The sequence below is a fragment of the Delphinus delphis genome, chromosome 19, assembly GCF_949987515.2.
Source record: "Delphinus delphis chromosome 19, mDelDel1.2, whole genome shotgun sequence".
Classification (NCBI taxonomy): domain Eukaryota; kingdom Metazoa; phylum Chordata; class Mammalia; order Artiodactyla; family Delphinidae; genus Delphinus; species Delphinus delphis.
Window position 1 is genome coordinate 39254509 of NC_082701.1, and position 27579 is coordinate 39282087.

General features: G+C 42.9%; 1 protein-coding gene across 7 annotated transcripts in view; it reads left to right on the forward strand.

Annotated features, from left to right (window-relative positions):
* Positions 1–27579, forward strand: part of RFFL (ring finger and FYVE like domain containing E3 ubiquitin protein ligase) — a 67874-nt gene that overhangs the window by 9892 nt on the left and 30403 nt on the right. Inside the window, exon 1 of one of the 7 annotated variants that reach the window (XM_059997756.1) lies at positions 10729–11190. The exons of 3 other annotated variants lie outside the window; for them this stretch is intronic. Coding sequence is in view for 2 of the 4 variants with exons in the window: in XM_059997750.1 (XP_059853733.1) it covers positions 11498–11597 (100 nt within the window). In the remaining 2 variants the exon portion in view is untranslated. Of the gene's footprint in view, positions 1–10728; positions 11191–11228; positions 11598–27579 lie in introns of those variants that run through there. 3 more of the 7 variants (XM_059997750.1, XM_059997749.1, XM_059997752.1) reach the window with 3 other exon arrangements.

Below are 27579 nucleotides of genomic sequence, written 5' to 3' on the forward strand. Positions count from 1 at the left end.
TTTACTTACAGTTAATAAAGATGCTTAAAGGTGGGAGACAAAATAAAATTTGACGGTGTGCCGTTTCTTTGAGACACTTCAGCGTGTTTGGTTTTTAGAAGCCTTTTGTAAGTAATCTAGGAACAAGCATTACTAGTTTGTGTGGCTATAATGTCAAAATGAGTGTTGATTTGGAGCAGGGGAAAAAAAATCTCTCCATGCATGCATTGTGTCCTGGTTTAATTGCTTGGTTGGATGAAATGTCAAACTTGATAGATTATTGGAGCTGTTATTTTTATTTTGGTGGTTAAACAATAATGAAACTGTTTGGATGTTTGCGGGGAACACTGCTTCCTGTGTCTGGACTTTGCTCTGGAGAAAGTTTCAATTGTTCAGAAGCAATACTAGTTAGAAAATGCAGCTTCTATGGCTCCTAGCACAGCTGTCTAAACTATTAGCTGTATTGGGGCCTTTGGACAAGCATTGTTTAACACTTTTGGACACAATTTATGTTTCTGATTCCAAAATGTCTATGGTTGTTGCTGAATAGTTGGGAAACCTAGAAATGGGAGAGAGGTGTCTAGGTAAAGTCAAGCCTTTTTTCTTTAAGCATCTCTAGAACAAACTCCATCTTTCTTTCTTTCTTTTTTTTTTTTTTAAATTAATTATTTATTTATGGCTGCGTTGGGTGTTTGTTGCTGCATGTGGGCCCTCTCTAGTTGAGGCGAGCAGGGGCTACTCTTCGTTGCGGTGCGCGGGCTTCCTATTGCGGTGGCCTCTCTCGCCGCGGAGCACGGGCTTCAGTAGTTGTGGCTCGTGGCTCCAGAGCACAGGCTCAGTAGTTGTGGTGCACAGGCCCAGTTGCTCCGCGGGCATGCGGGATCCTCCCAGACCAGGGCCCGAACCCGCGTCCCCTGCATTGGCAGGCGGATTCTGCAATGCAGAATCCGCCTGCCAATGCAGGGGACGCGGGTTCGCGCCCTGGTCCTGCGCCACCAGGGAAGCCCCCAAACTCCATCTGTCTAACTGGGGTAGGGAGGGGTGGGGAGGCTGTGTGATGAGACTGGGCCTTGCTTTCTTAGGTACTGTTCAGTAGAATAGCATGTGTGCCAGGCTACAGAGGACTTTGGTCATTATAACCTTATGGTACTTCTCTTTATACCCTATTTTACCTGTATAAAAATTATCGGTAGTTATTGTGTGCTTTTTGTGTGCCAAGGATTTTGTTATATGAACTCATTTAACCCCTCCCAACAATTCTGCGAAATGTAGGCACCAGTATCTGTGTTCCGCAGATCAGGAAATGTGGCACAGAGAAGTTGAAAATGTGCCTAAGGCCACACAGTGTTTGAACCCAAGTAGTCTGGCTGGAAAGACCCGCTCCCAACCACCAGACCCCAGCTGCCTCTCACTCCATCAGCTCATCTAATTACGATTACTTATCAGAGTAAGTCTTTAGAAATAGGTTCTATTTCATAGAACGTGGGCTTAAAATTATCCTTTTATACATGGGCCTCCTTGTGTGGAAGGTGATTTTAGAATGTTATTAGCAGTCTTTGTTATTCCTTTACTAGTTTTAATTCCATTAGCACTGAAGGATTTTTTTTTTTTGTCTTTTAAATTTTTGGCTGCATTAGGTCTTTGTTGCTGCGTGTGGGCTTTCTCTAGTTGTGGCAGGCGGGGTCTACTCTTCCTTACGGTGCGCGGGCTTCTCATTGTGGTGGCTTCTCTTGTTGCGGAGTATGGGCTGTAGGTGCATGGGCTCAGTAGTTGCAGCACACGGGCTTAGCTGCTTCGCAGCATATGGGATCTTCCCAGACCAGGGATGGAACCTGTGTCCCCTGCCTTGGCAGGCGGATTCTTAACCACTGCGCCACCAGGGAAGTCCTGAAGGATTGTTTTATAGTTTATTCCATGTTTTAAAATTGTAATTGTATTTGATATATCAACCAGTCACCCTCAAAAGCACATTTGGCTAAACAGCTGAAGCATTGGGTTAGAGAAGAATTTATTGGTGGGTTTTCTGTTAAAAAAAAAACTTTTTTTTTGGAGTGTCTTTCTGTTTTTCAATAGGCCTTACCAGTAAATTGACCCTTGTGTAGGATACTGTAGATGTTGGTGGCCCGAGGGTCCTCGTGTTGTAAGTGATACTGGAATAAATGGTGGTAGACCACTTTCAGTAAGAAGCCCGGATGAGTATAGAAACTAAAACTTTGTGCCTGAGACATGTGACCTGCTTTCAGTACATGTGAGCCCTGGCTGGGAGAATCACAGAGGAAGCATCATTTAAATTTTTTCCACTAACCTTTCCCTCACATTTGGAGACTGCTACTGAGACTTTTGTAGGTAAAACTGTTTGTAGTAGGAAACCTGTCACATGTGAGGTGCCCCACGCCAGTAACCACATCTTTCACAATTTATGTGTCTGATCGCTGCAGTTTTCAGATGCTTTTGATTTCAAGCAGGACACTTTGGGCTGAATGCTGAGCTTAAATTGCAGTGAGAGTTCACTCTGCATGGGTTACTTCTGCTGCCTCCTGGCTCATTGCTCGCAGCCCTGGGGAAGCTCAGATAAAAACACCGGTAGAGATGGGGCACAGGTAATGCCTGAAATGTATTTTAGGTGGTTGAGCCAGCAACGGACTCATGCTTAAACAATCTTTTTTTTTTTTTTTTCTGGCATAGTAGGGATGGCAGAATAATATGAAATGTGCTTTGCCTTACAAACAATTCACCTTCCTTAATTCTCCATAGTGGTTGGACAGTTGAATGAGTAATTGTAATTGCACATTTATTGTCACATACATCCCTTTCCCCCCAACCAATCCTTGTCAACCAGTAATCTGTTCTCTATCTGTATAATTTTGTCCTTTTTGAAATGTTATGGAAATAGAATCATAACAACATGTGGCCTTCTGAGGTTGGCATTTTTCACTTAGCATGATGCCCTCCATCCAAGATGTATTTAGTAATGTATTTAATAATGCTTTTTATTACTAAATAGAATAAATAGTATGGATGGATGTATCACAGTTGTTTTTTTAATTGAAGTATAGTTGATTTACAATGTTGTATTAGTTCCTAGTGTACAGTAAAGTGATTCGTATATATACTTTTTCATAGTCTTTTCCATTATTGTTCATGGCAAGATATTGAATATAGTTTCTTTTTTTCAAAATTAATTAATTAATTAATTTTTGGCTGCATTGGGTGTTCATTGCTGCGGGCAGGCTTTCTCTAGTTGCAGCAAGCAGGGGCTACTCTTCGTTGCGGTGCGCAGGCTTCTCATTGCAGTGGCTTCTCTTGTTGCAGAGCACGGGCTCTAGGTGCGTGGGCTTCAGTAGTTGTGGCACGCGGGCTCAGTAGTTGTGGCTCGAGGGCTCTAGAGCACAGGCTCAGTAGTTGTGGCACACGTGCTTAGTTGCTCCACGGCATGTGGGATCTTCCCGGACCAGGGCTTGAACCTGTGTCCCCTGCATTGGCAGGCGGATTCTTAACCACTACGCCACCAAGGAAGTCTTTAGTATAGTTTCTTGTACTATACAGTAGGACCTGTTGTTTATCTATTTTATATTTTGTAGTTTGTATCTGCTAATCCCGAACTCCTAATTTATCTCTCCCCCATCCCCTTTCCCCTTTGTTAACTATAAGTTTGTTTTCTATGCCTTGGATGTATCACAGGTTTTTAAATTTAATTAATTATTTAATTAATTAATTAGGTTGTGCTGGGTCTTTGTTGAGACAGGCAGGCTCCTTAGTTGCAGCTCACGGGCTCCTTAGTTGTGGCATGCAAACTCTTAGTTGTTGCATGCATGTGGGATCTAGTTCCCTGACCAGGGATCGAACCCAGGCCCCCTGCATTGGTAGTGCAGAGTCTTAACCACTGTGGCACCAGGGAAGTGTCTGTATCACAGTTTTTTAACCATTTACCTATTGTAGGGCATTTTGGTTGTTTTCAGTTTGGGGCTGTTACAGATAAAGCCATTATGAACATTTATGTACAGGTATTTGTGTAGATACAAGTTTTGATTTCTCTGGGTTAAGTGCCCAGGAATGCAATTGCTCAGTCTTACAGTATGTGTATCTTTAGTTTCTTAAAGAAACCACCAAACTATTTTCCCAAGCCCTGTACCATTTTACAGTCTGTCCCACCAGCAGTGTATGAGATCCAGTTTCTCTGCATCCTCATCAGCATTTGGTATTGTCCCCCTTTTTTAACTTTTCTAATAAGTAGCATATCTGTTTTTTAAGTTCATCAGACTACTTGTAAAACTGACTTGACTGACAAAGAGCAAGATTTTTGAGTCGTGGTTAGCCCTTCATGTGGCTCTTTCTCTCTACAGTGTTCAGTGGTCTGTTGACCTGCTTTTTAATCCCCTGCCCTGGTGTCCCTGAGAGAGAGAAGACTAACCAGGACTAACCAGGGGGAAGTGAGGACATGAGCACGAGACTCAGTCTCCCCCTAACCTGGCAGGACATAGCACAGTACCGCTTCTGGCTCAGAATGACGAAAAACGAACCAACAATGCTGTCCCAACACTGAATTCTGGTTGATTCTTATGTTTGCCTCAGTGAATATAGCCTTAAATATGCTGAAAATTTGGCTCAGAATGGCCCTAAGAACTTGTTCAAATTGTTCTGTTTCATTTTCTTTGTCAGGTGATCTTAGGTACTTTATTTCTGGTAATGTTAATTAGCTTATACTCCTCATTTAAATACTAAAATAGCACAAAGGTGTATATATAAAGCAGAAAGTAAACCTCCACCCGTACCAAAAGTAACACTGTTAAGTGGTTCTAGACTTTTTGACTATATGTTTTGTATCTCTCTCTCTGTATATATACATATGTATGTATATGTTCTGTGTGTGCTATGTGTGTGTGTGTGTGTGTGTGTGTGTGTGTGTGTTCTCCACCTGCTATTCTGTATTCTCCACCTGCTGTTCTGTACTGCTTTTTTTTTTTTAATGGATAATATATTGTGGGCATTTTTCCCTGTGATTCTTTTTTAAGTGTTTAATGCCTGCAACAAAACTTTGGGTTCCTTTCTCTAACCCTTTTTTGTTCTATTGTAAAAGGGATGAGAGAGATACCATTGAAAGACCCAAACAATATGTATTTTATTCCTAGTTACATGCGTTTGGGTTGAAATAAGGTTATGCCTTTATTTGCAGGTAAATCCTTAGAATTCTGGGTGTTGGGATCTATCTATCCACTCTATTATGAATAATGCAAGTCTAACTTTATGATGTGATCTCTTGCAAGCCTTGAGGGAAGCAAGAACTGTGAGCACAGTAATCTTTAGAGAATGTATAGTCCTTTGGGTATTTGTCTACTCATTGGCTGCTTAGTCAGATGGAGTGTTTTCTTAAGTGCTCCTTAAATGCACAGCGCAGTTTTTATTTTGATATCTCTCCTTCTGTCTTCTCTGCCTCTTCCACTACTTTGATTACCTTGATGGGACATTCAAGCTGTGCAGTCTTACCCTTTTATTTCCATAGCCTACAAAAGCCAGTTTGAAGATTAACTGTAGGTGAAAAGGTAATTTATCTGCATGGCTAGAAATCACCCATCAAGATGAAACGCATGTCAACAAAGGCCCCCTAGACTTGGGGACCTGAAGGAAGGTAACTTAATCTTGTGGCATTTTTAGTGGAAACCAGGGTGAAAATTTAGGAAGTTTGACTTATTGGAGGCAGAGCATGAGTATGAGGGTGGAGAGACAGAGAAAGAGAAGGGGGCAGGGAGGGGGGAGAGAGAGGGAGAGAGAGAGAATGTGTGTGTATATTTGGGGAAGAGAAAAATCTAGAGCTATAAAGTAAATAAGAATTATGAATTAAGATAATCTTCAAAGTTGAATTACAGAATCTTTGTTCTGAGAGGGTGGCTACTGGGGAATAGAACATGAGCTTACCAGTTACTTCATTATGAAGCTCTTGGAGTTGTTTAGGTGATGGAGTTTGATGACAAGGGCCTTTTCCCAGCCCTTCTTCTGTATTAGTAGCACAGGGGGAAAAATGAAGAAATAGCTTTGTATAGAAAATCACACCCGTCGAATGGTTCCAAGATTTCCGTTGCCAGGTTTCTAAAGTGAACTGCCCAAGATAGCAGTTTAGTCACGTCGCTGACTTCCTTTCTCCCAATCTTGTCATCAGGTCATCAGGCTGTGTCCTGTCAGCTTTGGAGTCTTCCTTTTCCTTCAAAGTGGGCTTGTTACTTTTTCAGTTCCTGACATTTACTAATCTAGTATTTCATTGTGCCTGAGGTAGGCAGTACCCTTGATGTTGGCTACCTTTCTTCTTTTTTTTTGTTTTGTTTTGTTTAATTAATTTTATTTTTTATTTTTTGGCTGCTTTGGGTCTTCGTTGCTGCACGCGGGATTTCTCTAGTTGCAGCGAGCGGGGGCTACTCTTCGTTGCAGTACGTGGGCTTCTCACTGCGGTGGCTTCTCTTGTTGCGGAGCATGGGCTCTAGGCGCGTGGGCTTCAGTAGTTGCAGCACGCGGACTCTAGAGCGCAGGCTCAGTAGTTGTGGCGCACGGGCTTAGTTGCTCCGCGGCATGTGGGATCTTCCCGGACCAGGGCTCAAACCCAAGTCCCCTGCATTGGCAGGCGGATTCTTAACCATCTGCACCACCAGGGAAGTCCGCTATTGGATACCTTTGTGCACTATGAAGTATTATGCCACAGTAGATAATAAAGTGCCCAAATTATATTATAGAACAGATTCTGGTAACTGCAGCTCCGGGGACCGGCTTGGCTGGTGTGCCCTCCTGCAGCTCGGGGGTGGTTTTGCCACAAAGTGCTGTGAAGCAGGTTGAGCCTCATTCAGTGCCGGTTCCTATATCTGAACACTAAAGTGGCTCGTTAAAGATTAAAGGGACTGCTGGGTTCTTCTGGCCCCAAGATGGAATGATCCCCGCCATGGCAACAGCCGCTGTCTCCCAGGAGAGGCCATCTTATCCAGCAGGGTTGTGCTTCCAAATGTTACAGTAAGCCTGCGGTGGATGATGCTGTGGTGATAAGTTGCCATTTAGGCACTCTTGACATATGAGCTATATAGCATCCCATGGTTTGAATTTCTGGGCAAAACTGCCTCATCAGGAAGTCAGAAGCCTCTACTTTCAAGCTGTGCCTTTGCGGAGGTTTTCTCCTTTGTTCTATTTGACTGTTCTGTTGAGTCAAATGAACTTCAATTTTCACAGTCATAAAAATTCTGTTAAGCCCCTTCTACTGCATCCCAGGTGTGAAAATGTCTCAGTCTAACAGGACTGTGGGTGGCAGCGAAAATCCTTAAGATAAGTAGTTAGGATAATTGCCTCTGGAGGCTTGAAGAAAATAATGGTCCAGTCAACAGAATAAATATAGTTCAATTGTTATATTCTTGATGGTTCTTGTGGGTGAGGGGACTAATGTCTAACACCTGCTCTGTGAGACTACTGTTCAGTTTGATGGTCTTCGGGGAAAAAAACCCCAACTTTTCATTTTGGACTTCCCTGGTGGCACAGTGATTAAGAATCCACCTACCAATTCAGGAGACACGGGTTTGATCCCTGGTCTGGGAAGATCCCACATGCCGCGGAGCAACTAAGCCCCCGCCACAACTACTGAGCCTGCGCTCTAGAGCCCGCAAGCCACAAGTACTGAGCCCATGCACTACAACTACTAAAGCCCGCGTGCCTAGAGCCCGTGCTCTGCAACAAGAGAAGCCACCACAATGAGAAGCCCGCGCACCGCAACGAAGAGTAGCCCCCACTTGACCCAACTAGAGAAACTCCGCGCGCAGCAACACAGACCCAACACAGCCAAAAAACAAACAAACAAAAACTTTTCATTTTACAGTGCTTAGAGATCAGAGCTATGACCTGTCTCCCAAAACATGATCCAAGGCCTCTCTGTATCAGAATCACTTGGGAGAGGGAGATGCTTATTAAAAATTCCGATTCTAGGGGCTTCCCTGGTTGCGCAGTGGTTGAGAGTCCGCCTGCCGATGCAGGGGACATGGGTTACTGCCCTGGTCCGGGAAGATCCCACATGCCGCGGAGCGGCTGGGCCAGTGAGCCATGGCCGCTGAGCCTGCGCGTTTGGAGCCTGTGCTCTGCAACGGGAGAGGCCACAGCAGTGAGAGGCCCGCGTACGGCAAAAAAAAAAAAAATTTCCGATTCTGGGGGCTCCTTCCACTTCTGCTAATTCAGAGTGTCTGAGAGACTGGGTTGGGAAGTGATCCTTTTCAATAAGCACCACTGTTGATTCTTAAGTACCTCTAGAGTTGATTCTCGAGTATCCTGAAGTTCACTTCATTTTTCATGCCTAATTTCTGTGATTTATTAGGTGATAGCTACTTGGTTGACATTCATTGTCTTTTTTGAAGAGTAGGTACTCTAGTTTAAAAAAAAAAAAATTATAAGATCCCTGAACATCCAAGATTAGAATTTAGCAGTGTCTCTAATTATCAACAAAGTGAGAAAGCCACTGGTTCTTGGAAATTTGGATTTATCAGTTCACTGTCTTCTCAATCATAAAAAGGATGTGGGGGGAAAGAAAAAGGATATGGACATAAGTAAGATTAATTTTGTTAAAAAGAGGAAATGTGCAGTATTATTTAGGTTGCTAGGAATGGGGAAGCAGGTAAAAGGAGGCTGTTGAGAGGAAAGAGTGAGATGGGGAAAAGGTTAAAGTAGTTTATAAACAGTAGAACATTTAAAACTTTAACTGAATTTTAAATTACCAAGTAATATTTGAATATATGCTTGTTGTAAAATGTATTCAAATACTGGTAAAGCTAAAATACCTCCTTGATCTGCTCCCATTGTGCTTCCCTCCCATATCTTTTTCTATGGATTTGGTAATTTTCTATGGATTTGGAAGACTACAGAATCCTAAGAAATGACTATTTTAATTTCTTTTGACACCTGCTTGTTGTTTAAAATGTTAAGAAATATCAGAAAACAAACCAAATATGGGCTATAAACGGCATTGCATATTTCTGTGCAAGTAAAACAGTGGGTATGGTGTTTGCAAGATGTGTGTGTATATATACATACACACATACATACTCGTACACAAAAGCATACATGCACACATACACATGTTAAATATCTCTTGTGACCACACATAAAAAGTAAGTCTATATAGCTATGGGTGTGAATTAACTTTGTCTGAGTTTTAAAATAATATATTAAAAAATATATATATTGAAGGAACTTAAGCACAAAGCCACAATTATTTTGTTTGTTTCTCATACAGTCTCATATTCTTGGAGTTTTCATATAACCTTATAAAAGCTCAAGTGCCTGAAGCCATTAGTTCAAGTTTAGCATCTTTTTAGAGCTCTACACGTGTAATCCTCAGCCTTTCCTGGCTAAAAGAAGGAACTCAGATGGAGTATGGTTATATTCAGGGGAAACTGATCGGAACTGTACAGAATCCCACAGAGGGAGACGATAATCTGAGCCTGCCCTCCTCACCTGCTGAGTGGTGCTTATCTTAGCAGAATTAGGAAGTTCTGACGCTTCTGTTGCGCTTTGCATCATTTACATTTACTTCCTGGGCACAGTACCATCTGGATTTTCTCTTCCTCATTTAAAGTTTACTAATATAGAATGAGTCAGAAGCTTTTAACAGTATTCTATTTTTGTTTCCGTATTTGTCTCTACTGTATGTACCTTGAGAGTTGCTCTATATTAGGATGTTTGTGACTTATCATCAACTACAGAAATATTTTTTAAAGTGTGGTCTGTGAGATAATGGTTATCAACTGCTCTAAAGATGCTTTTATCATTTGAAAAAGACTAATTAACACATACTGTAGGAAAACTTCTTTAAACACAGCTATTTTCTGGAAAGGAAAACACTGAAGGGGAGGAAGTAAAAGAGGGAACATTTTATAAAACCTTCTAAAAGGCCAGTGTGGTTATCCTGTTGGAATAATGTAATTAAGGGGCATTGAATTGGATAAAATAACTTTTTTTTTAAACTAGCCCCGTGAAAAGGAATAGAATTAAATAGCATAGTTTTTAAACCCGCATTCTGACAATCTGCATGTACATTTTAACGAATCCTAACATTTATTGAATGACAGGCTGGATTGGCAGCTACATCCAGAGTTGATGCCTTGAGAGACCTACCTGACAGGATGAACAAGGCTAGGTGTGGTGGCCTTGAATGCCCATGCTAAGGAATAGCTGATAACCATGGGAAATTTTGAGCAGGGAACAGAAGGATCTGATATGAACTTTAGTTTCATTCTTGTAGAATGAAAACACGGAGGAAGCAAGGACTTAATCTTTTGTTTTCTTTGTCTAGCACCATTGTCAGTTCTAGCCTGTCAGGGCAAATTCAATAATAATTAATAGCTGTTGATGAGCCAGTCATTCTAGAATCGATTTTTTTTTTTTTTAAAGACACCAATTGTACTTGAACATTTGTTACTTTTTTAAAAAAATTAATTCTTTTTTTTTTTTTTGGCTGTGTTGGGTCTTCGTTTCTGTGCGAGGGCTTTCTCCAGTTGCGGCAAGCGGGGGCCACTCTTCATCGCGGTGCGCGGGCCTCTCACTATTGCGGCCTCTCTTGTTGCGGAGCACAGGCTCCAGACGCGCAGGCTCAGGAGTTGTGGCCCACGGGCCTAGTTGCTCCGCGGCATGTGGGATCTTCCCAGACCAGGGCTCGAACCCGTGTCCCCTGCATTAGCAGGCAGATTCTCAACCACTGCGCCACCAGGGAAGCCCTAGAATCAATTTTTTAATAAGCTGGCCAATAAATGAGAATTGACATAAATTTAAGGATTTTTCAAAAGTAAGTGTTAATGTGATTTTCACAGACTCCTATGTTCCTTAAACATCTAGTAGGTGTGATGGTGGATAACTTAGCTTTAGCATAGAGAATGTGGCAGCTGATTAAACAAAGAAAACCCTCCTATGTATCTGTGTTAATTAGAGAGCATGAGTTGTCTAAGGAAACAGAAAGGTCAGAGAAAGCCTGGTGGGGAAAAAGAACAGTGAGCCTGGTCAGAGCTGACAGAATTCACCCTAATGATTTGACCAGCTAGCCATGACTGGGCAGGTCCCCCCCCATGACTGGGCATCCTCTCACCCAGATGTTCTAATTTGTAAATGCAAAGTGACTTCTTTATCAGCCTCTTGGGGAAATCTCCAGAGCTTGTGGACCTGCTATCTTCAGTAATCGTGCTGTCCTGAGCCCCAGGCTGTTTTCAGGTGATATTTCAGAAGGTGACTGACCACTGGAACTTTTCTGGGTGACCAGCAGCCGGGGAACGAGGTTCACCTGCCCCCAGTAATCAGCTTTCCATTTGAAAGAAAAATCAGTGGGGTGCCTCTTGTTTTCTAGGTTGCAGTTGATTGCGGTTGGCTCAGGCTGAGTTGTTTGGGAAATGAGTTTTGCCTGGCGTGAGTCAGCACTGCCCTGGGTAAACCGCCTGCTCTGTTGCAATCTTGCTTACCAAAGATACGTCCCCAGGCAGCACCATTCACTGCCTGAAAGCCGCTGCTGTTGGTTCCTGAGATGATCTCATCTGAACCCGGCTCCAAGGACCTCAGCAGCGGCAGGAACCGGAGGCAGCTTGCTTTCTGCCCTGGCCATGTTTTGAAACAGGCAAAATCAGGTAACCCCAGACTGTTTTTTCTTAGTGTCTTGAGCTAGACTGAGCTGATGCAGAAACTGGGAAGAGCCTTAGTCTTTAGAAGTGAGTCAACGTGTTATCACGTTGGGTATCTGAAAGTCCTTCAACTCTTTGGAGGGGATGTTAGGGGAAAAGTTTCATTTCCTTTGGGATCTGGATGTGGTTTTGGACCTAATAAGACCGTTTATTATATAAACCTTAGAGAAATCAAACAGGTTTACAGCTTTATCCATCTTTTGCTGTTGTAGTCTCTATTCTTTCTGTGTCTTGTGAGAAATGGTTTAGTCATACTAAACCATTGTTAAAGGAAGAGAGGGGGCAAACATATTTGCTTTTCTGCTTAATAATTTTGACTCCTGAATTGTAGAAAGCACTGTCTTACCAGTGAGTTTCTGAGGTGTTAATGAAGACCCTCCCCTCATTCTGTTCAGACTGCCGCCCTATCTCCTTCCTGCTCTTCACTTCTAAACTTCTGAAATCTTCAGCCTCAGCACCAGGCAGTAACCCTCTTTAAAGTTTGCTCTTTCCTGTGCCTTACAATTACCCCCAGGTGGTCCATGTTCACTCTACTTCAGGCCTTTGCGCAGGCAAGCCTTCTCTGAGACACCCTGCCCCAGCTTAACCTGGCCAACTGGCTTAACTGGCTGGAGTCTGAAAATCACTTCTTCCATGAAATCTCTTCTTACTCACCAAGACTGGATGAGTACTCAGGAGCATCCTGTGTCTCCTCGATCGTGGACTAGATTGAGAAGCAGCACCTGTTTTGTTAGAATTATATCCATGGTACTTGGCACATAGTAGGTCCTTAGTAAGAGTAGAATGAGCACGAGCCTCCACTGTACTTCCTCAACTCGGATCCTCTTAGCAGCTCTTTGTTATTTTGGCTTCTACCCCCATTACCCTATTCCTGTTTTCCTGAAGATTACAAGTAAACTCCTGATTTCCAGGCCCAGTATTCTGGTCCTGATTTCAGCCTCCATCTTACTTAATCTCTGCCTAGCATTTGGCAGTATTGAACCATTCTTTTTTTTTCCCCAGCAGCCTTCTCTCTGTGGCTTTGTGGCCACCTTGTCTCTTCTGAGTTTCCAGAGTATCCTTCCATTATTTATTCTCATTTTCTTTTGATTATCCCATAAGTGTCGAGGTGCTCCAGCGCTTTGTCTTGGGTTTCTTTTCACTCTTTTCCCAGCCCTTTCCTCTAAGGATCTCAAATATGTCCATGAATTCAGCCATCCTCAGTATGTTTTGCCAGCCCAGCTGTCTCTCCCAAACTTCAGATCCTTATTTCCAACTTGACAAATCTTGACAAGCTTTGTCCAACTTCACAAACCTACCAGGTTTGTCTTAAGTTCAACACGTACATAACAAGTCATTATCTCCCCTACCCAGTATCTGTTATCTGCTTGTATTGCTGTATGTTTGAACTCTGTTAATTATATCTACCAAATCTGCCTCTTCATTCTTTTTATGCCACACATCTCTAAATATGATAAATCTGTGGTTGCTAAACCCTCTTGATTATATTGGCGTACTGTTTGATGTGTGTCTTTTCTTCATTCCCACTGTATTGCTTTAATTTATCATAGGTCAAAAACTATTTTGTTTAACCAGCCCAATGGCTTAAAATTTTATGTGTGAAGACTTTTAGGCGGGGCCTGCATTCTTCCAAGATCACAGATAATCACCATTCTCCCAGATGTTACACAACGAAGATGTCACTTTTGACCTACTTTGCCTCCAGGAATTTGAGTTTGTAACTTCTGATTCAAAGCCTTATCAAATCTTGATTGTGCTTTTGTCACTGCACCATAGATCCTTCTCTGCTCCAACCTCTCATTCTTGTTGCCAAAGTTATGTTCCTAAAGGCCAAATCTAATCTTTTCATTCGCAACGTTTCAGAGTGCCATTTGTTCTCTGTTTCCTACTTAGCTAGATTGGGAAAGTCCTTCATAATTTGACCCTATCCTACCTGTTACTCATTTTATCTCCCTCTCCTTTTCCCAGCCATTTCTCTCCTCTCCAACCTCCCTGAACTCTTCATTTTTCCAGTCCCTGGTTATACCACATCCTTTTAGGACACTGTGCCATTTCCTGGTGGTTCCCCCTCCTCTCTGACAGGCAAAGTGCTCATCCCCAGGAGACTTAGTTCATATGTGAATCCTTCCCTGACTTCCTCCGGTAGTTATTCTTCCTTATTTGGACTTCCACAGCAGTGTCTGTCTCTTCCACTAGACTGTTGAATTCCTTCACTGGACCTGGTCCTTGACGTAGAGCTCAGCACCATTAGACAGTGGCTAAAGTGGGTCTCCAGGGTCAAACCACTAGTCAAAACATCTTTATTAGTCTTGGCAGTATTAGAAAATCCATAAGCTTTCTAGTTAGATGGCATGTTTTTGTTCTTGTTTGATGAACTTGAGCCCATGGTGCCTATTCTGTATATGTCACCTGAAACCATCAAGTAACCATCCAAAGTTAATTTGAAGATTTATAGGACTTCCTGAAACCTAGTTCTAGACCATCACCTAACGTAGTATAGTACCTTACAAAATTATTCCCTTGTATCATTTTATTTGATACCTACAGTACCCTGTGTTGGGTAGGTTTTGTTATCCCTATTTTATCGGTGATTGTAAAGCTACTTCTGACATTGAAGCATACATTCTGGTAAGACTCAGAGGGAAAACATGTTTTTACACTGCTGTAAGCACCTGGTTTGTCTCTTTGTAGATAAATATACCTTGTTGGGTTCTACAGAAAAGGTGCCTTTGCTCAGTAGGTGGGTGCTAAAGGTCTTGTCTTTTGCAAGGCCACTTTATCTTCGAGGTGGAAGGAGGAGGTACTCAGAGCCTACTTGGCCTTGGAGAGGCCTTGACCGTGGTTGGAGACCTTGATTGACATGAATGGTATGCCCACTCCAGCCTCTCAAGCTTTTCTGTTGTGCTTCAGATACCTAGAATTTGTTAAAATCTACCTCAATAGTGGAGCGTCAAACCAGGTTGATGAGTGAAGGGAGTCATCACAAAATGGAATAAGGTGAGCTTTAAAAGAAGAAGGGGTTTCACATTAATTCTAATAAGTGATTAAGTTTGTAGGGTAATTCACAACTTTTGGGGGGCTAACATGCCATATTGGGGACTGTGGAATTTGATTATAGAAAGGTGAACCAGGGAATTCCTTTGGCGGTCCAGTGGTTAGGACTCTGTGCTTCCACTGCTGGGGGCATGGGTTCGATTCCTGGTTGGGGAACTAAGATCCTGCATGCTGTGCTATGTGGCAAAAATAAATAAATAACTAAATAAAAGTAAAATAAGAAAGATGAACCATAAGGGCTGGGACATAACATCTGTTAGATACTGGCATGTGGAATCCAATATTGGTCCGCCCATACTTAAGAGAGGAATAAAGATGATTAAAAAGTTAAAAAAAATTCCTTATCGTTATACGTTTAAAAAAAAATAGAAAGATTTTAGCCTAGAGAAGGAAAAGCTAAGGGATGGCTTGATTACCATCTTTGAGTACAAGAATAGTTTTTGCTTGGGGATTTTGATTAATTGGTCTTCCTATATTTCAAAGATTTAAGAGGAAATGGGCTTAAATTGGGGGAGGAGTGATTTTAATGAATATGAGGAAGAGTTTCTTTTTTTTAATTTTTAAAATTTTTTTGGCTGCGTTGGGTCTTTGTTGCTGCAGGTGGGCTTTCTCTAGTTGTGGCGAGCGGGGGCTACTCTTCATTGCGGTGCGCGGGCTTCTCATTGTGGTGGCTTCTCTTGTTGTGGAGCACAGGCTCTAGGCGTGCGGGCTTCAGTAGTTGCAGCACGTGGGTTCAGTATATGTGGTTCACGGGCTCTAGAGCGCAGGCTCAGTAGTTGTGGCTCACGGGCTTAGTTGCTCCGCGGCATGTGGGATCTTCCCAGACCAGGGCACGAACCCGTGTCCCCTGCATTGGCAGGTGGATTCTTAACCACTGTGCCACCAGGGAAGTCCTGAATTCGGTTTTAATGGATGATCAGAATTTTGGGCAGGTGGAGCAAACGAATGGGAAATTCATACTTCTGAAGCAGAAAGTGGGTGTTATATTGCTCATATAATTTCAGAAGATTGGAGGAAACTAGTTTGGGGAAAGACGAAGGGTTTGGTTTTGAGTGTCTTTGGTATGCTAGATTTAAAGTCTGGATATCTAGCAGGAATTTGGAAATGACTACTAAAACTGAAGCCTGAGATTGATTCCAAAGACTGAGGACTCTATTCATTCAATGGATACTTACTGAGCTTCCACTGTGTGCCAGACAACTGCACTGTAGGGAAGGTGAGCCGAAGTCTGATGGATAAGGAGCTGGCTTTGTGAAGAGCTGTGGAGGATGTTCCTGGCAGGAAAGGAACCACAAGTGTGCAGGCCTTGGGGGCAATAAATGATTTTTTTTTTTGAGGAAGTCAAAATAAAAGGAGACCACCAAGGGCCTCGAGTGAGGTGAATGGGGGGTGGAGGGTGATGGGGGTGTGTGGCATGAGGTAAAGCAGAAGAGGTAGGCAGGGCCCACATCACATGGGGCCTTTGTGGGCCGTAGTGAGTCTCGGTTTTACAAAAGGGCATGGTGGGAAACCACTGAAGGCTTTAAAGCAGGAGAGTAACAAGTGTGCGTGTGTGTGTGTGTGTGTATTTTTTTTGGCCACGCCACGTGGCTTGCGTGATCTCAGTTCCCCCACCAAGTATTGAACCCAGGCCACAGCAGTGAAAGCCTGGAATCCTAACCACTGGGCCATCGGGGAACTCAGGCAGAGTATAGTTTTTAAAAGAGAAGTTTACCCTGACTACTATGTGGAGAAAAGAGAGTGGCAAAGAGGAGGCCAGTAAGGAGGTGTTTGCTCTAGTTTTTGAGAAAGATAATGGCATATAAGTCAGGGTGTGGCCATGGACATAGGAGGGATGTTTGCAGGATATATTTTAAAAGTAAAACCAATAGAATTCACTAGAGAAGGAAAGGAAGAATGGTTAGTCCAGGGCCCTAGAAGATATTTAAGGGGCAAAAGGAGGAGCCAGGGAAGGACAGGGAGGAAAATATGTCTTTAAAGGAGAGTCAAGCTATTGCACTTTCAGTGGGAATCAAAGGGAAGAAGATAGGTAGGTCATCGGCATATGGGAGGTCGTCAAGGTTTGATGTAGGAAAAAGCCGTGCATTTAGCCATCACAAGATCATTGGTGACCTTGGAGAAAGGGCTTTCAGTAGATTGAAGCACAGTTCATGAACAAGTGTGTGACATGGAAGTGAAGTAGAGCACCAGCTATTCTATGGGGGAATTGAAGAGAAAGGGAGACTGAGCTGAGAGCTCACTTTGTGCAAACTTGTAAGGGACGTATGTGTGTAGAGGCAGGTTTTCTAAAAACTGTAATGGACCAATGTTCACTGAGCATCTTCTCTGTGCCCGTCACTGTGCTAGGAGCTATACCAACTCTATTCTATTTATCTTTGTCTTGAACCAATTTCCATAAAAGTGTAGTGACCTCCAAAATGAATTTCCAAATTTTAGGGACATATGGAACCTTTTTTGGGGTATGGGAAGGAATTATTAGAGCTAAGTTTTTCTGTATTTTTATCTTACCCTTTGAAATTTCTTCTTAGTGTTCTGCTTTATATAGAACACAGTATATTTGTGTAGTAGTACTTGTCTAATTTGCTGTTAAATATAGATACATTGGAGATGTACTAATTTTTTTTTTAACTAATGGTCAAAAATGGTGGATTCTACTGGCCCTGTGAATAAAGGGGAGGTTTTGAGATGGAAAGAAAAGAAGAGGTAGAGAGAAGGGTGGGAAATTAACATGCCAGTTAGTCTGCACATTGTTTTAAACCTGTTAAGAACCCTGTGAAGTTATTTTCCCCCATTTTACAGATAAGAAACTGAGGTCTGGAGAAATTAACTTGTCTGAGGTCACACAACCAGTTAAGTGATGGAACTGGAATTTGAAACTGGGTCTGTTTTACTTGAAAGCCTTATCACCTCGCTTATTCTTCCCCTTCTTCTTCTGCTTACTGCTCTTTCATATTTTTCCATTTAATTCTCACAGTGATTCTACAAGGAACAGATTAGAATACCTGTTTTGCAATTGAGGACTCTGAGGCACAAATGAAACAATCAGCGCATGGTCACATATCTGGTCTGTGGCACCAGCTGGACTCCTGACCCCAGTGTTCCCCACTGCACCACCATTGCCTCTCAAGTGGACAGGGCCCAGTTGAATTGTTTTGGTAAAGTAGGAGAGGAGGTTTCTAGTTATCTGACAAAGAAGGAGTGGAAGAGGGGATAGGGTTTGGAAGATTACTTAAGAGTAACAGTTCCAATTTTTTTGAGCTATTACTCTGTTGTTAATTACCTCAGTTAGGTACTTCATTGTACAGATTTGGAAGATGAAGTTTAAGGAAGTTAAGTACCTCACGTACCTCAACTGAGATCACACAGGAAGAATTTGAGTTGTGTCTAACTCCAGGCCCTATGTTCTAAATCCTGCACAACACTGCTCTTTGGAAAGTTGCTATGAGACATCAACTAGAGATGAATAAAAGATTTCTGAGCCCATTGATGGCTTGGTCCCAGTTGTATGAATTTGTTGGGAACCCAGTAAATAAAGTCTTCTGACTTTTCTGTAATACTTGGTAGCTCAGGTATGGAGAGATTGAGGAAAGGAGGGGAAGAAAAGTGTAGAATAAGAATTCAGTAAATCAGAAGAGGGCCTCAGGGTGCAGCAATGGCAGATCGCAATGGATTGTGTTAAGAAAAGTCATGTTTGAAATTCATTCTTATGATAAATATTTATGGTGGTTCTGTTTGATGCACGATATTTTGGGATGTGGCCAAAAAAGAATGCAAAGATGGACAAGATGGCATCTTTGACCTCTAGAAGGTTAGAGAGGGAGAATAAGTGTTTCACCACAGTGCATGATTGGAGGGTATGAGAGAGGTGGAAAGTAAGGAGAAGTATGGAAAAGTATCATCCAGGTTGACTTATTGTAGATTGAGGGTGGCATCAGGTAGGACTGGTCAGCTGGGTGCCATCTAGCTTCTCAGGAAGACCTCTGAGGATTTTGGTCACTATGTTTCAGGTCTGATTCTTCTTAATGGATTTTGCTTTGTACCTGGAAATGATCAGTCTTTTGGAGACAGGATTTTGTTCAGACTTGAGTGACTGTGCTCAGAGTGGAACGCCAATTTTTATTTTAGAGTGGATTCCTTTCCTGTTGTCTGGATCCTGGATTTTGCTAGGACATTGCTGTTAAATATCAAGAGATCTGAAAAATGAAATTTAATAATATCAAGCTTGCGTTCGTGAGCATGGAATAATGTGACAGGATAGTTGGTAGGAGAGAACACAGTTACAAAAAGGCTAAGATTATTATTTTTTATTTTTGCGGTACGCGGGCCTCTCACCGCCGTGGCCTCTCCCGTTGCGGAGCACAGGCTTCCGGACGCACAGGCTCAGCGGCCATGGCTCACGGGCCCAGCCGCTCCGCGGCATGTGGGATCCTCCCGGACCAGGGCACGAACCCATGTCCCTTGCATCGGTAGGCGGACTCTTAACCACTGCGCCACCAGGGAAGCCCAAGGCTAAGATTATTTATTGCTCGCTGTATGCCAGGTATTGCACTAAGTGCTTTGCATACAGTAGGACATTTAATTCTCCCAGTGGTCCTCCTGCAAAGTAGGCACAATTATCCTCAGTTTTCAGATGAGGAAACCAAGGCTCTGTCCAAGCTAGTAGGAGGCTGAACTGAGATTGGAACCAAGTCCCTCTGACTCCAAGAACCCATATACCCCTAACTGCTACTATATGCTGTTTCTGTTTAAGCTTCATGAAGGAACCTTGTCCCATCACAGAGAAGATGGCTTGTCGCCTCTTTGCAGTGTTTCTCTGCCTTGGGTGATTCTGGAGTCAATGTGGCCCCCTCTATTTTTTCTACATTTTTCTAAGTTTCTTTGTTGACCACACTTTGATGTGGTCACATTCTTTGTTTAAATATATTAATGCCATCATCCAAGCCTTTTTGTCCGCTTCTTTTCTTGCTTTTGGTTTGGAAGACATTGTATCTCTTTGGAGGGACTCTGTGTATCTTCACACATTGATTTTGTGTTGATTTTATTACCTTAATTTTATGGGTTAAGTTATGAGATTCCTCCAGCTCCTAACTTGTCAACCTCCCTCCCCACCGCCCCACTCCCCTTCCTTCCCCACTGGATTTAAGTTCAAATTCTGAGTCTGATTTTGGAATACTCAGTCTGGCTCCAATCCAGCTATCCAATTTAGCCATGGCTCTCTGGATCGTTACCTATTATTATTACCATCTCTCCCTTCATACCCACTTATGTCTCAAATTAAATCTAGTTACTTACTGAAACGATATGTCCTTGATTTCCTACTTGTGTACCCTTGTTTCTGTTGTTTTTGGCTTGAAATGTCATTCTTCCTATGAAGCCTTCTCTGATCCCTCACTGGGAGTAATCATTTCCTCCTTTGAGTCTCACAGTGGAGGATTCTTTTATGTCTCCTTTATGGCACAGCACACTTTCTGCCATATTTTTCAACTGTTTGTGTACATGCCTTTATCTCTCCTACTAGACCATAAACTCATTGAGCAGAGCTATCTGGTTGACCTTTGTATCTCCTCTAGAGTCTAGTTCCATTCCCTGCACATAGTAGACATTGGATAGCTATTGGATGAATGGATAACAGAATTTCAGATTTAAGTTTCTACTCACTGGTTTAGATATTTTTCCCTCTTGTTTGCTTCCCTCCTTCCTTTTCCATTTCCTTTTCTTTTCTTATTTCTTTTTTTGCACTGACTCATCGAACTTGTCTTCGCCACTCCCTTTTCTTACCCAGATTTGCCTCATTCTTTCCCCATTAGCAGTCACTGTGTGGGAGGGAGTACCACATGTTGCTGGTCAATCTTCTCCATCCTTTGTGGGTCTATTCACTCCAGGAATCATATGACCAGCATGGGAACCAAGTGATGGATTACATTACCATCTTAATAACAAGACCACGTGTAAAGAAGAGTCTTCAAGGTTTGTTAATATATTGCTTTCAAGTGGGAAACTTTCTGATCCACATTTCAAGGGAAAGGGGAAAAAAATCCTTGGGTGCTTGGGAAGCAGATCAAGGTAGATTCACACTGCGGGATGTGGGATGTTAGAGGCATCTTATTTGAGTGAAGGAAAGCAGGAAGCCATAGCATCTTCTGCTAACTGTTATTGTTGGATGCCTGCATTTCTTCTACAGCTGGAAGAAACATTAGAGATTAGGGTAGTGCAACCCTCCTATTTTCCAGATGAGAAAGCAGACCCAAAGAGGCTAAATAACTTGTGCATAAAAACTGGGATATTCGTTGCCCAGTGTTTATTCCCAGCACTGAATGTGGCTTGGAAGAACCACTACCTCTTTGAAAACAGTGGAAGTTTGGCTTGAAGTGGAGGCTTCAGGTCTCTCAACTGAAGGCTTTTGCAGTGCTGAAAAGTAGACTGAGGTTGGTAGCAGGTTGGATTGGGGACAGTGTTCACCAGAAGGGCCCTGTTAACTGCTGTGATCGCTTTGCGTGGTTCCCTTCTGGGGATCTGCTCACTGGGGACTGGCTGACAGAGATCTGTTCCTTCTACATTTGAAAGGAGGCCAACATTTAATAATAAAAACATTTCCAATTTTTCTTGCTCTTTTTCCCAGCCCTCATATTCCAAATTTTGTTCCAGGCTTAATTTTCTTATCTCAGCACTATTTGTATTAAGTTTTTATTGTTTACTGTAGGTCAGATGTCAGTATGAAGCCTGGGAAATCCAGAAAGTGTCTTAGAGGCTCATGACTGCTTTTTGGTCCTTTTTAGGTGCATCTTTTACCTGACTCATGGAACTATATTTTGTTGTCACTGAAATACTGTCCAGTGAACCAGTGGTTGACAGATGTGAAAGGTTACTTATTTGTGGCTAGGGAGCAGCCCTCTAAAGAGATCAGACAGCCCAGAACAGGAAGTCAAGTGCAAACAGGATGTGCTTGTCTTTACTGTAACTTGTATGCCTGTGTTTTGAAACTTGGTGTGCTTAATAAGTCAAGACTTCTAATACTTGAGCTTGGCTGAAGAAGTGTCTGCTTCTGGTTTGAAAAGGAGATAAGGCAACAAGACCTTTACTGCCCTTGCCTTTATACAGGTGCAGATCTTTCTTCTGGGGATCAGGTCATTCTTTCTTCCTGGTGCGTGGTGGTTTTTCCTAGTTTACACCATGTTGCATCCGTGTATTTTATAAAATGAAACCCCTGAATTGACTGCTAGTCTGTTACCTTTGGTAGATGCGGGATTCAAGCTGTGCTTGCTTATTTATTTTTTAATAACGATAGGAAATTTTAGCCTCTAATTCACTAGCCTTTTAAATTACAGTTTCCTTTTATTGAATTCCAGGATTTCTAGCCCAACTTTTGAGTGTTTCCTGAGCAAGGTAGTTCACAAGTGACCCTGGGGTCTTTTTAGCCTTTGAAAGTTTCCTCCGTCGTGGAGGCTGGATCTAATGGCAACTGCTGAACTGTTTTGTACCTAGGCGAGTTTCTGGAGAAGAGATTAAGTAATTTGCTTGGGGTGGGGTGGTACCCAGCCGGTAAACAATCTTCGGAACCCCTGTTTTCTGGACTCCACCCCTACCCCCCACCATTCTTTCTTGCTTGCCACTGTGAAATCTGCTTTATTATTGTCTATTAGGGAGTAATCTTGGGGTCTTTGTGGATTATTATAACTGCTTGAGTTATTTCAGAACAGTGATGGTCTCAAACCAGAAACTAATGAGTACGGGGCAGGTAAAGGTTTGGGTAATGTTTTTTTGTGCATCTCGTGTCCCTGCCCCATTGCAAAGAAGACTATTCTGCCACTTTATAATTCCAGGAGCAAATGGGTGAAGTAGCAGCACATCACAACATCCCTGAAAACAGCAGTTCTTCCGGGTATCAGCACAGGTGGCTCTTTTTCTTGGATCTGTCAAGGAGTGGTGAATATGAGGCAGTTTGCACTGTGTTGTGGGATATATAGGCAAAGAATAAAACCTGAAGACCTGGTAAGCACAGGTGTTCTTCACGAGGAGATAATATCGTGTGAATACAAAGGTTTTCTTTGTGGTACTGGGTGAACTAGAAATTTCCATTTCTGCTTCTTGGGATAGATACTGGGCATATCATATCCTGGCAAGAGCAGAAAACTTTTCAGAAAGTCAGCATAATTTTCAGATTGAGGTCAAACATCAAACCAAGCCCAAAGGTCTTTGGGAGGAAGGGGTTAGTCTGGATTCATCCTGGATTTATCCCCAAATCCCATCTGACTTCAGTGCAGTGCAAATAGTTACAGAGCACCAGGTAGGGCCTAGAATGTTCCATTCTCTGAATTTGGTGAACAAGAGGGGTTGAGGAGCTAAGGGACAGTCTAAGCTGTCTGGGCTACAGGAAAAGTGACAAATTTATTAGCAATGGAGTAGAATTGGAAAGAAACAGCCTAGGGCTGCATTGTGGAGAAACCACTTCTGACCACCTCACAGAAAAGTTCTTCAGACATTATAAAATTAAGAGCTAGTGGGAGGGGCCTGGAGTCTTTAGTTCTTGGAGGGTCTTTGGAAAACTAGATGGAGCCTGGTTAAAGGTATCAGCCTTTTTTGTTTGTTTTTTTAAGTAGAGGATAGAGCAGATAAATTGTCACGTTAAAGAACCTTAAAAAATATTTTCTTAAAATTATTTATAACCAACTTTTACTGAGCACCTATTATGTGCTAAGCTCTAGAAATGCTTGTTATTTTAATTCTTTCAATTACCAGTTTCAGTGAAGCAGGCAGGTTCTATTGTTTTTGAGGAAATTAAAGGGATTAAATAGCACCAAAATCTAGAGTCTTTGTTCCTTCCACACCCAGTACATTTGGCTACGTAAAGAACATCATTTTGATCCTAGGCAGACTCCCCGTCCTGAAGCACTGCCTTTTCCTAGGGTAAGGAGTAACACAAACCCTCTTACCTAGTTCCTGTGTCCTTGAACGTTTTTTTTTTTATCATGGTTACCCATTAGTCAGTCACTGTCATAGTGTCTACTGAAAGCAGCTTCTTCAATCAGAAGGTCCAGACAAGCTTATCTGGTAAATCCTGTTCCCTGTAGAAGAGTACAAGGAGGATCAGAGTCTTTTTATTCTTGATGGGCTTTGTCATCAGTTTTGATGAAAGAAGGATCTCGGGGTAATTAAACTGCAGGTCCGTTTATTTTGTTTTCAGTGTTGTTAGAAGACTTCACTCTGCACTGCTTTCTTCCCTGATTGACTTGCCCTTTGGGGCAGAATGCCTGGACTGCAATTAAATGTGTAGGTTTCTCTGCTGCACTGTTCAATCTGTCATCTCTCCTAAACGCCACACAAAGAAGCAGCCATTTAATTGGTCAGACCCCGAGGGTGATACTTTGGCACACCCCCATTGGTTAGAATTACTTTCCCCTGAACTTCAGAGCAGATGCTGAGGTCCCTCTGCAGATATTTGTCATGGACTAGTTGGAAGCAGGGAGTTTCCAGGAACATTTATAATTTGTGATTATTAAGTATGTTTTTCAGTTGTTTACAACAGTTACCACTGCAGGAAAAAAGAGCTCATTTGTTACTGGTGCAAAGTAGAGATCTCTCTCCTTTTCCCCTTCTTCATGTTGTCTTTGTAACACTCTATGCCCTGAGACCCTCTGCTGTTCTGGTTCTCACAGCCTTTGTCCTGTTTCTCTCCCACCTGGCTTGGGGCTGTGCGCCTAGTAGCCATAGGCAAAGCTCTGCTTGGACCTGGCTGTCTGGTTGAGGTCTGTCTATTTGATTTCCAGCATTTCTTTTCTCTGTTCTCTTCCTTCTCCGTTTGCTGTTTTCATCTTTATTTGTATTCTTTGCAGTTTCATCGCAGCACCATTTCAAACCACAGCCTCCAGGAGGGCCCTGATGCCTTCTGTGCCATTTGATGCAGAGGAGGGATGGAAGTGACTGACGATCTTGTACATCTTTGAGACTCTCCCTTTCTGGCTTTTTAATGCCGTAAGAACTGACAATCGTAACATTTTTCTATTACTTTTAGCAGATCAGTCTGTTCCTGTTCCCGTTCCTTCCTTCTTTTTCAAGCAATCTTAGCAGACGCTTAAATTATTTTCAGCATGTGTGAGGTAGGCAGCGTTACTATGACATCTTTCCTTAAAAGGATTGCTGTGGTTCTGTGGGTTTAAAACCCGTAATTTGCTCATCACCCTGGAATCACGGTTGTGGAATTTTCAAGAATGAATCTCTGTCCCTCCCCCCAGTTTTTAAAGCTCTAATGCCGTTATCATTAGTAAGATTTCAACAAATACCTGGTGATCACGTTCGCCTGGCACTGAGGTTGGAAATAAAGCTGTAAAGTGACTTGCTCTTGTTTTCTGTTTCACCTTCTGCTCCCTAATCACTGGAGAAGAATACTTTAGAAAGAATCATACGAATTGTTAAATGGTTGCTTAAATGCGGTCCTGCCAGAACACTCATCCCCTTAGAATGCACTCGCCATGCCACGTTGCGCGGGGACCCTGCCTGGTTTTGTTCCTTTTGGAATCGCCAGTGGCGGGAAGAGGGCTGAGCAGATGAATGAATGACAGTTGTCCAGAGGTGTTCAAGATGCTATGAGAGCACAGACGGGGCCCAGAAGGTTTTGCTGAGGAAGTAGGTGCCACATGAGGGAGGTGGGGTGGGAGCAGGGGTCGAGGCTGAGAGAGGAACTGGAGGGAGGTTCCTGAGGCCACAGTAAGCTTGGCAATTGGGGACTGAAAGCATAGCAGGGTAGCTGGAGCCGAGAGCAAGGAGGGTGGGGCCCTGGGCTCTGATGATTGACTTTCATTATTATTATTTTTATATCTTCATTGGAGTATAATTGCTTTACGGTGGTGTGTCCGTTTCTGTGCACAACAAAGTGAATCAGCTAATAAGTCTACGTATATCCCCATATCCCCTCCCTCTTGAGCCTCCCTCCCACCCTCCCTATCCCACCCCTCTAGGTGGTCACAAAGCACGGAGCTAATCTCCCTGTGGTATGCGGCTGCTTCCCACTAGCTATCTATTTTACATTTGGTAGTGTATATATGTCCATGCCACTCTCTCACTTTGTCTCAGCTTCCCCTTCCCCCCGTGTGTCCTCAAGTCCCTTCTCTACATTTGCGTCTTTATTCCTGTCCTGCCACTAGGTTCATCAGTACCATTTTTTTAGATTCCATATATGTGCGTTAGCATACAGTATTTGTTTTTCTGACTTCACTCTGTATGACAGACTCTAGGGCCATCCACCTCATTACAAATAACTCAATTTCATTCCTTTTTATGGCTGAGTAACATTCCATTGTGTATATGTGCCACATCTTCTTTATCCATTCATCTGTCGATGGACATTTAGGATTTTCATTATTATTTAATGGTTACCAGTGAAAAGACTTCTTAAAAGGGGGCTAATAGAGCATTAGTTGTACTTGAGACAATTAAGTCAGAAACGCCTCTCTCCTCCACTGGACCAACACAGGTGGGCAAGAATAGAAACTGAAACAGATCCCAAATATCGAGGAAGGGCTTTACCTTTAGGAAGTGGGCATCTGTCTGGAGCACTGGTGCCCTGAGGTTGTAGGAAGTAGGAAATGCAGATGCCTTTCTGGATGTGTAAACTAAAATTCTGGATTCCCAGGAATGGCTTTTCTATCTATGGTGCCTTTCACAAGGTCCTCAAGTGTTGAAGGTTGGCTTGGCGGGTAAGTACCCCTTTGGGCGTCCCTAGAAGGGAGCGGGAACCAGTGCGAAGCACTCCCCACCGCTGGCCGCTTCAGGCGCTTTCCCTGGTCTTCTCCCAGTCAGTCCGTTAACCTCGCTCTCCCAGCGCACAGGCCCTTGAAGCACTGGTTCTGAGGGTGGGGCATGTGGATACTGAAAGCAGCCGCCTCTTTCTGGAGGACCACAAATGACTTGAAGAACCTGGACTTACATCCCATCTCCCTCTAGTTGTGTGACCCTGCTGTGGTTACCCAACCCTCTTGAGGTCCAGCCTCTTCATTTACAAAATAACCATTTAAATTCTGAGTTTGGGGGCAGCATTACTGTATTAAACGAGACAGTAGATGGACATGTAACAACTCACTTGGCACATGCTAGGTGTTTGTAGTGTTTTTGCTTTTTCCTTAAAAAATAAAAATTTCTAGGATCATCTGAGAAAGGGCTTCAGGACCCCGGAGTCTGAATAACTCCCCCAGTTTTCCCCTTGCCTGTGCCTGAAATACCAGCACAGGAGATCCTCTCTCTCACCTGAAGCTTTGAACATTTGTACAGAAGTGTAACACAGGGATGGGATGAGAGAGGAGCCAGGCCCCGGTGTCTCTGAAGTCTTCCCACACGTCTCAGTGTGGAGAGGCTCTGGAGAGAGGCAAACACTCGATCCTCATTGGTCCCGTGCCTTAGTCTAGTGCCTACTGTTTACTGAACGTCTAGTACTGCCTTCCACCCCTTATGTAAAACTGGAAAGCCCAGTAAGGCCTGCTCTCTCCATACTGAGCGCCAACTCTGTGTCCAGCCTGGGGGACGCAGGTAAGTGTCTTCCTGTTACAGTGAAGCTCAGAGAGGCAACTTTCTTAAGCTCCTTCACTGACTCACTGTTAGGGCCAGGATTTAAGGACAAGTCTGACGGAATCGAAAACCAAAGTAAAACATATTTGGGAACTTTATTTTTTTAATATATATTTTTTTACTGTTCCATTTTCTAAAAATTTAGCCCTAAAAGAAAATTCTTATCTAGGAACGATACATTATCCATTACCCACATCTAAAGGACTGCCTTGGAGGATGGAAAACATCCATTAGGCTTTAAAGCCTTTGGGAATGCTCCAGCCTTGAGAAAGCTCCCCTGTTTATGTCCAGCCTGTACACTACCCCAGCAGGGCTGTTG